At 27.9% G+C, this 14702-nt stretch overlaps 1 protein-coding gene across 1 annotated transcript in view; it reads right to left on the bottom strand.

Moving 5' to 3' along the window:
• Positions 1 to 14702, bottom strand: part of LOC147809977 (ATP-binding cassette sub-family C member 9-like) — a 65131-nt gene that overhangs the window by 21095 nt on the left and 29334 nt on the right. The window contains exons 5-9 of the mRNA XM_087164763.1: positions 11652 to 11801; positions 9750 to 9893; positions 8990 to 9124; positions 3275 to 3437; positions 574 to 614 (exon numbers count right to left, since the gene is read on the bottom strand). Of these exons, the coding sequence (XP_087020889.1) occupies positions 574 to 614; positions 3275 to 3437; positions 8990 to 9124; positions 9750 to 9893; positions 11652 to 11801 (633 nt within the window). The remainder of the gene's footprint in view (positions 1 to 573; positions 615 to 3274; positions 3438 to 8989; positions 9125 to 9749; positions 9894 to 11651; positions 11802 to 14702) is intronic.

The following is a 14702-nucleotide window of genomic DNA, read 5'->3' as shown; positions in this document are numbered from 1 at the left end:
GGAACTCACAGAAGGGCGGGCATGCGTAAATAGGGCATGGGTGGGGGGAGGTGGCGCTGTTGTCGATGTGTAGAGTGCAAAAAAAAAGTCGATTTGCTTAGAAGGGTAGTTGTTGCGTGGCGTTAAAGTGAGGAGTTTCTTTTCCATCGCTCTAAAGCATGTTGTGAAAAGGCTTGATGACGAAAAAAGACGAGATGCTTGAACCCATCGTGCTACTGTTCTATACGGTAAAACATTTGCTCCACAGGCTTCCACTAATCCTCGCCAGCATTCTGCTGCATTTTTCCACGGGCAACCTCGATTGTAAATCACGACCGCTGATCACCTTTTGAAAACATGCTTTAGAGCGATGGAAAAGAAACTCCTCACTTTAACGCCACACAACAACTACCCTTCTAAGCACATTGACTTTTTTTTGCACTCTACATATCGACAATAGTGCCACCTCACCGCTCCCATATCCAATTTGCGCATGCCCGTCCTTCTGTGAGTTTCAAGCTTAAGTTGCCACTATTAAATCTACAACCCTCGTAAAAAGAAACTATAAAACTAATGATTTAATATATAGCATACCACTAGTGTCACAATTATTGATGATGTTTGAGTGATGAAAGCTGAAATGAAGAAAATTTATGTTAAAAAATAACTTTTGAAATTGTTTTTATTAAAAGAAAGAGAATTAATATAAAATTAAAGAAAAAAAAAAACCTTCAAAAGTTTACATGAGCAAAAAAATTCTATTAAAAATATGCTTGGATAACAGAAAAAGTTTTTTTGTATTTGTTTTTTCAACATCAGATACTGAACTCTTGTTCTTCGCTTTGAAAGATGCCAAAACTGTCGCTGATTTAAAGTTGGCACCCCAGTGGGCACCTGTGAACCCAAGACAGCGGACGCTGCTTACAGGGTTGCCACTCAAATCTGGAGAAAAAAATTCCCTGTACATATTATATACAATATATTAAGAGGAAACGATTACTGTACTCTTGCGTGAGCTATATTGGGCTAACTACATTTATTAGTTCTAATTGCTGGAAAAACAGCTGAACATACTTAAATAATGCTATAGTAAATATAATGGTTAAACATCCCATAGATTACGTTTTGAGTGGTCACCAATTTTTAAAAGACAAAAATAAGATACAAAATTCCCCAGTTCGTTAAGAAAAAATCAAAATTCCCTGCATCCCTGTTATTTTAGGTGATTTTTAAATTCCCTGTATTTTCCAGGTTCTCCTTGTGGAGTGACAACCCTGCAAGAGTGTGCCACATTTACACATCATACAACAGAGGACAATACACAGAGAGAAACTTCCATGTCCTGAGCAGGATTTGAATCTGCAACCATTGGGTTTGCAGTCAGGCACGCTGATCTTTCAGTCACCTGGGCAGCTTATATCAAAATAAGTAAACTTTCTACCATTACTAAATCGATAGATTTAATAAAATTATTTATTTCATGCAACTTCTACACCCCAAAACAATACTTCTTTGTCACAGAGCTTTTCGAGCCTGCTTGAAACTTTTTTGAGATTGATGTTCGAAAATAAATTGAAAATTTTAATCAGTTTCATTTTATGAAAAGATTGGAAATATTCTTTTTTTCAGGTTTTGTTTTAAATAAATGATAAGGTGTAGAATTAAAAATTTTTTAAAACAAACTTTTCATTTTAATACAAAATACACTGCAGGGACAATATTTTTTGTCACTTTTTCATCAAAATAAAAATTTGTATCAAATATATATTTAAAAATTGAGAATTTGATTGGTACATTTCAAGTAGAACAATCAAACAACATTTAGTAGGAATGCTACTTAAGTTTGTAAAAATTTTGAATTGCATTTTATTATTCAATAAGATTTTGACATTTTCTTTTGCAGTTTGTTTTTCTGATAGATAACAGAATTATTATTAAAAAAAATAATAATGACATCCGAACCGTCAAACGACTAACAACCGTTAACTTTAAATTTATAAACGTCTCAAAAGTTGAAGAAATTTCGAACAGACTCCAAGAGTTCCATGTTGCTGATTAAATTCAATAACACACAATATTTTCTAGAATATCACATTAAAATAAAATGTTTTAAAATTGCTTAACATGCACTTTTTTATAAATCTCTTAATCTAATACAACTTCTACTACTTACACCACCATACATTCAGTTATAAAAATCAGCAACTTAGAATAATTTTTTTAGCATAAATATCAGTAATTTTTTTTAATATTCAAAAAATTAAAAGTAAGATAAGCTCCTCAAAAAAGCATTAATTAGGTAAATGTCAATATATTATTTGAATCCCAAAAAAAAAAGGCTTATAAAAAATGTCTTCTTATTACAATAAAATTTATTATAGATATTCTTTTTAAGAAGATAAAGAGATTTAAAGAGTATCACATGAAGAAGACCAGTTAAAAATTGTGAAATATTTTTAAACATATTACAAATAAAAAATTCAGTGTGACTTTAAAAACAAGCTTTTAAAAACAGCAGATAAAAAAGTTATACACAATTATTTACAGCAAACTATGAGCCATTTAAAATTGGTATAATTTTGGGGGAAAAAATGAAGAAATCTAAATTGTTTGGAAATCTCAAAGCAGGCATAAAAGGTGAAAATATGGGAGAAATATTTTTAATTTAAAATGCATTCAAAATGCTTAGGGGCAATATAGTAATAATAAACACTTTTTTAAAAGATTACATATTTACATCAAACTGTTTTTTAGCATAGTTTCCAGATAGGTACTTAACAAGTTTCCAGTATTCGCACAACATGATAGCATGATGCGTAAAAACCTGCTATTACCTAAATAAAAATCATGCTGCCTTCAGAAGAAAAAAAAATTATAATATGATTCAACAATAGACTGACCCAAGTTTTCATTTATCCTTTTGTTTAGGAATCAATAATTCGTGTTATCATTTTGAGAAATAAATAATTGGTAGCCAATAACTCTAAAAGCTGAATTGAAAAGTTGATTTGATTCATTTTGCAAAGAATAAATTCAAATTATTACATTATAACTTATAAAATATCTTCGGTATTTATTTACATGAAAAAATTTTCAAAAGTAGAATTCCTAAATTTTAAAAGGAAAATTTCGTTAAAATAATTTCCATTTAACAATTTTTCTTCTTCTCATTTTAGTTGTTAACTTTCATTCATTAATTTAAAACGAGGTTAAACCATGTAAGTTAACTAAAATTTCAAAACATGAGTAGTTTAGAAGTGACCTTGACAAGCAAACAATAACTTGTTATACTCACTATTAAATGCCACACAAACTGCATCACTTCTTAAAATTTTAAGTTCTTTATTTCGAATTTTTTGCACCAAATGAGCATAAACTGTTTCCCAGCCATATAATTTTAACAGCTTGATTCCTTGAAGTAGTTCAGTAGTTCTTTTCAATCTCTCATCAGAAACATCCTTTCAAGAATAAATACAGAACAAACTTTTAAAAATATATACATAATTATTCATTTAAACCTATTCTACAGTAGTTAATATTTCTTTTTAAAATAGTTAGCTAAAGAGTCAAACATAATATGTTAATTTTTAAAAAAATAATACAATATTTATAAGCCTATTACAAACAATTTTCAAAATAAAATTTAAAAAATTTCAACGGAGATACAAGGGTAAAAATTAAGACAATTTAGAGACTAGTCCTCAGGAATATAACTAATAGATATTGCTGGTCCATAAACATTTTCACTGGTCCCTATACAGGTCTTGAGTAGATTTTATTTTTAAAAAGTTGGTTCAGTTTAGTTGAAAAATAACAAAATATTGGTTTAGTTGAAAATTTTTTTTTTTTTAAACTCAGTTATGATGATATACGTTTTTGAGATCAAGACAACTTTCTATTCTTTTACATTACTTGCTAGTTCAGGGGACCACTGAATATTTTTTGGAAGCCTGAGTTGAATTTCGGAGGTACAGGACCACTTGACCAATAACGTAAATTTCGAAACCTGAAAGAGAGTGTAGGCTTTCATAGAGTTCTTTCTAATGCAAATGCTAAATTTATAACCTTGACTTATCTAACTCATCTTTGACACATCAATTCTAAAAAATTTTTAATAATAATTGTAATAACTTCTCGTCGGAATTTTTTAGATTGGTTGTCTACCATCTTATTATTTAAATTTGTTACGATTTGAAGCTTACATTTATTAATCATTGAATAATCACACAAAAAAAAGCAACAACAAAAAAAAAAAACTCTTATAGAAAAGGAAGAAAAAAATTTTAACTCAAAAAAGGGTCAAAGTTAGACAGCATTCTAAGAGGAAAAGAATCTTAATCTCCAGGAAATCCTTATTTAGTGCTTTGTAAAAATATGTTCTATATAAATAAAATACAAATAATTAAAAATTTAATAACATTTTAATTACAAAGCAAATAAAAAACTATTTCAACATTTATTGAAAAAATATCTATTCTATCTAATTTTAGAAATCAGGAAAGAAAGAAATATTTTCAAATTTTTTCCCAATCAAGAAAAAGTCAAAGGAGTAAAAATTACATAATGACAATAAAAAAAACAAGAATTGCAAATTTTAACTGATTTTTAAAAGTTATCACACACACATTGATATTCACACAAAATAGAAAAAAGAAAATACCAAGAGAGAGAAGAAGTAAGAAAAAGGTTCAGAATAATAGAAGTTCTCCAGATGAAAACTGTAAGAGAAAGGAAGAAAAATTAAAACACTTAAACTGCAAGTAATTAAGTTAATACACAGCATTTAGAAAAAAAAGTTGGAATCATAATAAACTTCAGAAACAATAAATTAATAATCAATTTCTCTTCTTAAATTGCTAAAAAATAAAGTTTTAGTTAGTCCATAGTTTTTTATAAAAGCAATACTAACTTGAAGCTGTTTTTTTTCTCACTAATCAATCTGTAATAGTATTTTTTAACCAAGAAATTATTTTGAAAATAATTCTTCCTACAAAAACCCATTGTGGGTCAGAGGGCCATGAAGGTTGAGGTTTAACAATTTTGTGATCAACAACATCATTGTAATAATGTGGTCAGTATCTTCTCAAGCAGACGGATACCCATTGATCTCAATTTGGTGAGCTTCAATCTGCCACTAGAAAATGAACCCCAGTCCTTTACAATAAAAGCTCAGTGCCTTCAACCACTGAGCAGGGCCGCCTCGGAAGAAGGAGGAGTTACAGTTGAATAGGGGACCTCGGTACTGAAAGTGATCTTCAGCTCTGACGTCATGCATCACGATCCATGTTTCAGCTGGTTTGTGTTGTATGCTGTGTTGATTACATAACAAAATTGTTTTTTTTTTCTTGTTTTTTTTCAGAAAATAATGAATGCACTACTAGTTATTATTCTAATTGTCCGTGTTTTGTTCTTATTCTTTGTTGTATGATTGCATTAAAGAAATATTAGCTTTTGGAATTTTAAGCATTTTCATTAAAATTCTAAGGAATTTCTTCTAAGGCTTATATAAAATTTGTTAGTGGTGAAGAAAAAAACAAATTATATTTTGTTTTTGTTGGTTAAAGCATCTAACAACACTGTCAGGCTTAAAAACTTCCCTTTGAATGATTTCTTCTGTTTGGCTATTTTAGTGAAACACATTTCAAAATGTAATTTTTATTTATTTATTCAATTTTTTTTTGTGTAATACAAATTGTACAAAATTGTCAAAAATGCAATGCTATTGGTAAATAGTTTTTAAGCTTTTAGTGGGAGAATTCAATGTATTTTTAATACAATTAGGGGAGGAAAAAATATTTTTAAATATTGTTGTTACCCATGATATTGGTTACTTAATACTAGTACATAATAATTTTGCTCATTTTATTAATAGTACAATACTTAAAATATGTTTCTAATACTTTTCTTGCTTTGTTATTCTATATATTTGTTTTCAACCATGACTGGTTTAAGTCTTCTTTTGAATAGTTTCTTTTGTTTTGCTAGTTAAACAAAAATTATTGCAAGATAGTATTTATAAGAACAAATTATTCACCGCCAGTTATTTTAATTTTTCATATCTTGTCTGTATTTTTATTTATTTATTTATTTTTTTTTTTTATGTGACTAGTCTCCTACCTGAAAGTATTCCAATTATTTGGTTCAAAACTTCCTATTAGTAAATATCAATAGATTGAATGAAGATTTAGTTGAATCATAAAAAGTGTAGTTGGTTGCTCAACTTATAGGGATTTAAAATATAATTTGCAATAAATAATTGTTAAGCAACATCATAGCTAAATCGCATTTTTATTTTTTTGAATTAAAAAAAAGATAACTTGGAGAAGAAATATAAATGTTTTAACGAAATTAAACGTAATTAAATTAATACAACGTAATTATATAAGATTAAACGTAATTAACGTGGTTAAAATGTCTTAACGAAACTCATAACATTTATTAAATTTACTAGTTATCTCTCTATGCATTCAGATTCAACTTTTCTTATGGATGATAATTTCATTTGCACTAAATTTTATGAGGTTAAAGGTTTGGTAATTTAAGATGCAAAAGAAGCTGAATACATGCATAAAATAAATTATGTATAATTAGAATAAATTAAATTCTAATTAATGTCACGTAATTTAGGCAGAAGAGATATTTTAAAAAATTACTTGAAATTCGTTTTAAGTCAACTTAACTGATAACTTATAAATATGCAGATAGATGAAAAAGTCATTTTTCTGCACTACTTCACATAAAAATAACAAAATTAATATTCTTTTGAAATTATTTCTAAGTAAATACAATGTTTTTGTTAAAATGAAGATTCTCTTTCTAGCAAACGAAGTTAAAACGGAGATTCTCTTTCATTCAAACTACTAAAGAGAAAGTGAAGAAACGTATTTGGATCGTAATGCGTGAAGTCAGAAAACGAGTGCCGTGGCCCCCTAAACTATACCTTCTCCTTCTTTCGAGGCGGCCCTGCACTGAGCTAGAAATGACTCAATTATTAGGTAAAGTCAATTAATGCTGAGTCAGCAGCCTTTTATTTAGAGATTCTAGATTTTAGACAAGCCAAAAAAAAAGTGGATCTGATTTTTCTTCGTTTAAATTGCCTAAAAAAAGCTGGTTAAAATCTAAAAAGCCAGCTTTTATAAGCACTTGTATTTTTTAAAAACTGTAACAATATAAATTTTTTTTGATTAATTAAATTGGTGTAATTGTGTGTTATGACCGATTTGGAGCAGCAACTTTGCACTTTCAAATAGTTTGCAGCAACAGCTTTAACCATGGAAGCCTTAAAAGAATAATTTTAAACTACTTAAAACTACAATTAAAAATCAACTTATTTAATGCAGCATAAATATATGAACAATACAAAATTAACTATAATAAATTACTAATAGTCTATCTTTTTAATAGAGCATTTTTACAATTTAAAAAAATAAATATTCTATATCAATTTTAAGCACAGTTAGGAAGAATTAAAACATGAAAGAAATAGGTTTAGAACATTTTAAGACAAAAATGTCGAGTTTCGAAGCTAACATAGAACAGAAATTTCATTAACATTAATTACATTTTACATATTTACGGAATAAATACCTTTAAAAGAAAGCAAAATTAATATCATTATGTACATTAATCAGATTTTACAGCATAGTCATTAATAAAAGAAAGATAAATACATGTACAATAATTTTGAAAAATAAAATATTAAAAAGCATGTATAAACCAGCTTTTTTGAATAAAAGTTGATTGGAAAAAGAAAAAAAAGCTTTTTAGCAATCCCGCCATTTACTTTTATATGATTAGGCCTATTTGCCTTTATGACAATAAACCCACAATTCCATGCTCATAAAAATAATTGCTGACTACTGTTTAGGTCAGTTGCACATGCACACCTTGACTCCTTTTGAGATCTATGTCACCACAAAACTTATTTGAATGCATGAAAAAATTTTTAAGTCACTTAGGGACAGATTTGGGCACTTTTAAGATCATTGGCCCAAGACTGCTCATTTAAATTTCTCGCAGAAATTCCTTTATTTCATTAACTGTGAATGGTCAGTGCTTATTTAAATGTTCAGATTCGATCACTTTTCATTTTTACCAGCTACCTTTTATTTTTCATAGTAATTAGATTACAGTGGCTATTTCATGCAATTCATCTATCGAAACTCAAAAGTATTGTCAATATTTGTTATAGTGTTTGGGCACTTTTGCATTTTGACAATAGTTGTACAGTTCCACACTCATAAAAAACCATAGCGAACTATTTAGATCAACTGTACATGCACACCATGATTCCCTTTGAAACCAATGTACCTTCTCATTTGAATTTTCGCAGAAATTCCTTTAATGGCATGGCAGGTCTAGTATTGTCAAGCAGCATGGTGATTTCACAAGATTGTATATCGGAATGTTTAGATTTGATCACTTTTCTGAGTTTTGCTAAGGTTTCTACACACCACTGAGAATTTACTATAGCTCCCATAACAAGACAAGCATGAGCTCTTTGTGACCAGTCCTTTAATTACACATTACTCACAGAAACAGAAATTATGAATCGCAACATCTGAACAATTCTCATTTTTTTTTAAAAATCAATGATGTAATGAAAAGCATTGAAAGCATAACAGATGAAAAGTGTGTGAATTCTTATCATTACAACATCAACTACCTTTTCCTAAATAGAATAGTTTTGGCTTAAAGACTTTTGTCTATATCTTTATTGATTGTTGTTAATAATTGTAATATAAAGTATAAAAATATCTTTGTAGCCATGAATAAAATTTTTTATCCATATACAGTTAAGTAGAAAAATTATTTTTAGTAAAAGCAATATTTTTTATTCTTAAATTTAATAATAATCAAAAACATTCTAAATTGTAAGATGTAAAATGTTTTGTATACTTTTAAATTACACAATTTACAGTGATAAATTCAAATATTTGAGCTAAATTGGTTGAATAGTTTCCGAGGTTAAAAAAAGGCGTATTAACATTATAAGCAGATACTCACTCACCAAAGCTTTACTTTGAATCGGAGATAATAATGTACAGATATAATACTGTATAGGAACTAAAAAAATCACAGTGGCAGCACCAATCAATGCACTGTAACCAAGTTGGAGGTAGAGAAGAACCAAAAGAAGAACAACCTGGAAAAAAAATTCTGCTTTTCAATTTTTAGAACAGGTAAATTTTAGGTTTCACCACAGATTATTAATTGAAATTACACAAAGTACATAATTGTTAAAAAAAAATTGTATTAAAAAAAACATTAAACCTCAAATGAATTTATTAAAAATTTTAATGGTGACTATTCTAGATTTTTCTAAATAAATTACAACAAAAATCCAGTTTATCAGATAAAAGAAGAAAAAGCATTGTTTAATATTCATCGAAATACAAGTTTTAAAATCAAAAACATTTGTTCAAGATCATTGTTTTTTTTTCTTCTTTCCTAATGGCTGCCATTCAACTATAAGTTCTGTTAAACATCATAGTTTGTCGGAAACAATAACAGTATATAAAGGTTCAACTTATGTACTTAAAAAAGGCACATAAATAAAGGTGACATTATACACAAGGTTGTAAAACATTTTTATAATACTAATAACTATTTTTTTTCTTCAAGAAAGATAATTAAAATAAACAAAGTATTAAAAAAAAATTCAAATATATTTTTAATAGCAAAAAATAAGTTTGCCAAAAAATAATATAAAAATACTTTTGAATTAAAATTTTAAAAAAAAAGAGAGCTATAGCTTTACAGTTACATACCTTTAAAGGTACAGCCCATATATAATGGCCCATGGAAAACAGCATCAACATGTTAAAAGCATCAACAGACATATGATTGACTAGAGCTCCAGTATCTAAGCCTGTAGCAGAATTTGTCTTTAATGCTTTTTTATAAACAAGACACTAAAAGAATGAGAAAGAAATTAGTAAAATCCAAATTTGCTTAAAAGCTATAGCTAACAGTACACACTAAAATAATGGATTAAAAATGTAGAAGTGCTAAATAATAACTTCGTAAATTATATAAAAATTAAAATATAATGTATACCAGCAGAACATATATTAGAAAAAGATTATGAAAAAAAATAATTTGTATTTGAGAAAAAATAATAAGCTTTTTTTAGGAAAAATAATTAACCTGTTTCGAATAATGTCCATAAGTAATTGAATTGCTTAACCAGAAGAGAATATAATTAAAGAACATAATTGAGAAGAATGTTGATGAAAAATTGTTACAACTCGGTTACATCATTAAAAAAAGACCTAAAGACTATGAAATGCCTTACGTTTGGTTCACACACGATTGCACAAGAGATAGTAAGGGAAACAAAAAACCTTATTTACAGGTTCATATATTCATTCAGATAGTAGTTCGACAGCAAACTTTGCATCACTCACAAACAATTGTACACTTTGTCTAAAGTAAGAACTCACCAAGCCATTCGCCTGGACCCATGGCACTGACTATTGTAATGAGATATAACTATTTCAAGTAAGGGGTGAGGTGTCAATTGTTTAGGACAGGTTTTGGCTCTGGTTGGCGAGCGAAAGGGAATCGTTTTCTCCGGTCTATCGCATTAGCTCTAGAGTGAAGAGAAGCTACACCCCTAAAGAGCGCTATTCCTGTTTCCATAGCAGCAGACAGCCTCAGACTTTGTGGTGGGGGGAGTTCTTACCATAGACAAACTATAGGTTGCTACTCACAAACAATAATAAACATGCAATGGATAGATTTCCTTGCATAATGTGGCATCTCCATACTTTGCAGGCTTACTTGATAGCACCTATTGTCAATAAAAGCATATCAGTTAGCAGTGATGCTAATCAAACATCGGTTGAGCAGTAATGCAGAGTAAAAACATCATGCAAGTAAGTGAATCAGTTAAGTGAAAGAAAACACGTATGAGTACTGGTCACTCATATTTATTTGGTGATCTAATTTACATCACAATGATGCTAACAACTAAATACTTAATCTTAACTATTAAAATCACTAAAATAAATATATGTAGACTGCCAACTTGTGACTAACATTGCAGACAGATGTATGCTAATTCTCTGTTTATGAAACGCATTGTAACCATTGCGTCCCCTGACAAGCTATCACGTAAATACCGGATGAGGTATAAACAGGACCTCTAAAGCAAATTAAGTCCTGCTCACGTCACCAATAAGATCAGTCAACCACCATGCTTTTAAATTTGCTTATCAATGGAACTTTCAAACAAAGCAATAGAAACTATTAACTTTTTTTATTATTTATTTGTTTACAATCTTGATACTTGAAATGTCATGTGCAGTGTTATGTCCAAAAACTGCATCATTTTTATAATTATTATTTTCTTTGCATTTTAAAGAATGAAGTTAAAATGTCTTTTCAATTTCTATATTAATAAGGGAAATATCTTAATTAAATATAAATTTCCTGCAAATAACTTTTAAATCGAAAATTTAAAAGAATTATTGAAAGTAAATATTCTGATAATAAGGTTTAGCTTCTAATGCAACATTCAATTTAGAAATTCTAAAGTAATAATAAGGTAGTAAGTCTCATAGGATATAAAATTTTGAAAATTATTGTTAACATTTATGAATATACAACTGCCTATAATAACATAAGAGTAGTAAAAATGTTTAAAAAAGAGTAACAAAGTATTTCACCTGCAAAGCTGTCCTTAAGTGTGTTCCTTCTGCTATTGCTAAGTGGTTAAAATTATTTGATAACGTGCTTTGCAGGAAAGTGGCTATAAGAACAATTACAGCCATAACAAAACCATTTTGAATGAATTCCCAAGCAGTAGGATAATATGGCTGAAAAAGAAAAATCAATTTAAATTATACAAAAATCAATTTAATAATTTTAAATTATCCTTGTTAAAAACTTTAGACAGAGAAAATACTAAATGAACTAATGAAACATTTGGGTTTAAGGAAACCCTTGTGGTCAGATAACCTAAAATAACTTTAAGTACACTACATTATTACAGGGCTGCCAACTTTCTACGCTTTATGGGAAAATTTCATATCCTGGTAGTTAAGTTTAGGTGTTAACGTATAATTCTTTGTTTTGCAAATTTGATATAAAGTTATTATCCACACCACTACATGTTAATATTTAAAAAACTTATATGAAATGCCACTTTGTTCCAAATTTTCCGTGGTAACTCTTTTAAAATGCTATCAAAATTATGAAAAGTCTGAAAGCTTTAGTTTTTCTTCCACTCATTATGATAAATGCAGAGCAGTTGGCAGCCCTGTTATTACAATAAGTATTTAGTGTGAATTTATGTTTGGTTTCACTATAATATTATGTAAGTATACATTTGATACCTTTTAACTTTTAGCCATAAAAAAACAGGCAACTATTACCATACATATATGCTAAATTTTATAAAAAATTTTATTAGGTGAATACTTTCTTTCATCACCTAACATAAATCATAGTAATTTTTATGATTTAAACTTGTTAAAATAAAGCTGGAAATTAGATTAAATTAGGCAATTTGTTATTATTTTGGTATGACTACGTTTTTATTATTTTATTAGCAAATCCTAGTCTCACTTTTATATTTCATAAGACAAACTAAATTAAACTAAATTTAAATGTTTTCATAAACAAATCTGGAATTGTATAATCATTATTCAGCTTTTCATTTAAGCACAACCTTAAGATCACTTTTACAAGTTTTTTTTATTATTATTGTTATTATAACCGGGGTTGAACAGCCCACTGAACAACTATCACTGCTAAACTGCGTAGCCTTGTAATTTTGAAGCCAACCCAGAAGACAAAGGAACCCCTAGATCAAGCATTGGGACAAACTAGCTATAAACAGGGTTGCCACTGTAAAAAATGAACAAAAATAGTTGCTTTTAGTATCCTCAAGCATGAAAATAGTTGCCTAAAACTATAAAAATAGTTGCCTGAACAGGAGCAAAAATTTATCAAAAATAGTAGCCAAATAATTAAAATTGTAGCTTAATTGTCAAATACTATGATAAGGACTGGTTGATGTCAGAAATTTTAAATCGTTATACATCCTCCGTTAGACATCACGATTTAGCATATGTTCAGAAATTACCTATGGGAAATCAATCAAAAATAAATAAATAAATAAATCTATTACCAAAGAAAATATTAATTCTAAACATATTCTACTATAATATCAATATCATTGCTTAATTTTTTCAATTAAAAAAATAAAGAAGTCAAAGCAAAAGCAAACCCAGGATTTATTTCATTTTTCTTAAATTAAAAATGATTTAAGATTTATTGGTTTAAAAATAATAATACTGTAACAAAATATTTTACATACGTGCATTAAAATTAAAAAAAAAAAAACGAAAGTAGAAAACAAACCAAAAAAATGTTCACTTCAGAAAAAAAATTATTTTTTTACAATTATTTGTTGGAAAAAAAACATGCTTTTAAAACATCATTAGACCCTCTTTTATTCAATTATTTAAAATAATATAAAGTAGTATTAACTAATGGTCAAATTCTGTACTGAATAAATGTCAAAATATTTTTACTTATTTATTATTATTTTCGTTTTTGAAAATAAAATTGACTAAAGATTTATTTCTTTAAAAATGACACCGACTATCTAACAAATTATAAAACAAACAAGTATTGAAAGAATTTTAATAAAATTTAAAAAAAAAATACTTTAAGTACTAATGTTAAATTATTAAAAAGCATCCAAACATTACTAAACTCTTTTATTTAATTTTTTAAAAAATTTTTGTTTTTTAACTAATAGCCAAATTTTTTTAAAACATTGTTTTCAGTTTCTCAAAAGCATTTGTTTGAGCATTTGTGCTTGATTATTAGAAATCGAGAAACAGAGATTTTGAAAGAAAACATTTCGAGATAGACAAGGAAAATACATTGAATTTAAATAGTAAATGTGAGGAATTTTAGAAATTTTGAGATATAGAGGTTTGAGATAAAACAGCTTTAACTGTAATAATAAAGGTCTTAGTTCCAGATTGAAGTTAATTTGACATGTTTAAGTTTAAAAAACATGTAAGTATTACTAAAAATTTAATATGGGGAAGCAAGCCCAGTCTCATTCTAATCGAGAAATAAAACATGATTTGTTTAACATCAAAAAGAAACTTAATAACATTTTTTTCAAGTAATAAACAAAACTCATAATTCTTAAGCAAGAATAAAATTATCTCCAAAACCCAGTAAATGTAAGATTATTTAAAAGTTTTATAACAGCTTTCTTAAGAAGACATGCAAAAGGGATTAGAACCATTGGAACAGAAAGGTATTACAATTGCAATGAAATGACGCATGAGAAATAAATCTGCAGTGAATAGAAATTAATCAGCAAAAAGAATTTCCAAGCTACTGAAACTATTTACCATTCCGTTAGTAATTAAAAACTGCTTTTGTTGTCTTCTTAGAAAAGTTTTAATCCTCGAGATACTCCTTGGATAAAACTGTATTTCAAAAAACTGCAAAAGATTCTCTTATTTTTTCTACACCAGAGACACAGGTGATTGTGACTCAAAGTGTATCTTATCTTTACATCACTGGGTATCTTATCTTTACATCAATTGCAACCAATTCCTTTTAAATTAGGCTTTTCTAAACCATTTAAATTAAAAAAGAGTTAGACACAAACAAAAATTAGACTGCTAAAATAGAATCCTTGTCAAATAGGCTTTTCTACCTGATTCAAATTAAAGAAAAGTTTA

Source organism: Parasteatoda tepidariorum, chromosome 5, assembly GCF_982258835.1.
Source record: "Parasteatoda tepidariorum strain Cologne lab strain chromosome 5, Ptep-v5.0, whole genome shotgun sequence".
Classification (NCBI taxonomy): Eukaryota; Metazoa; Arthropoda; class Arachnida; order Araneae; family Theridiidae; genus Parasteatoda; species Parasteatoda tepidariorum.
This window is presented reverse-complemented; position numbering and strand designations above follow the sequence as displayed.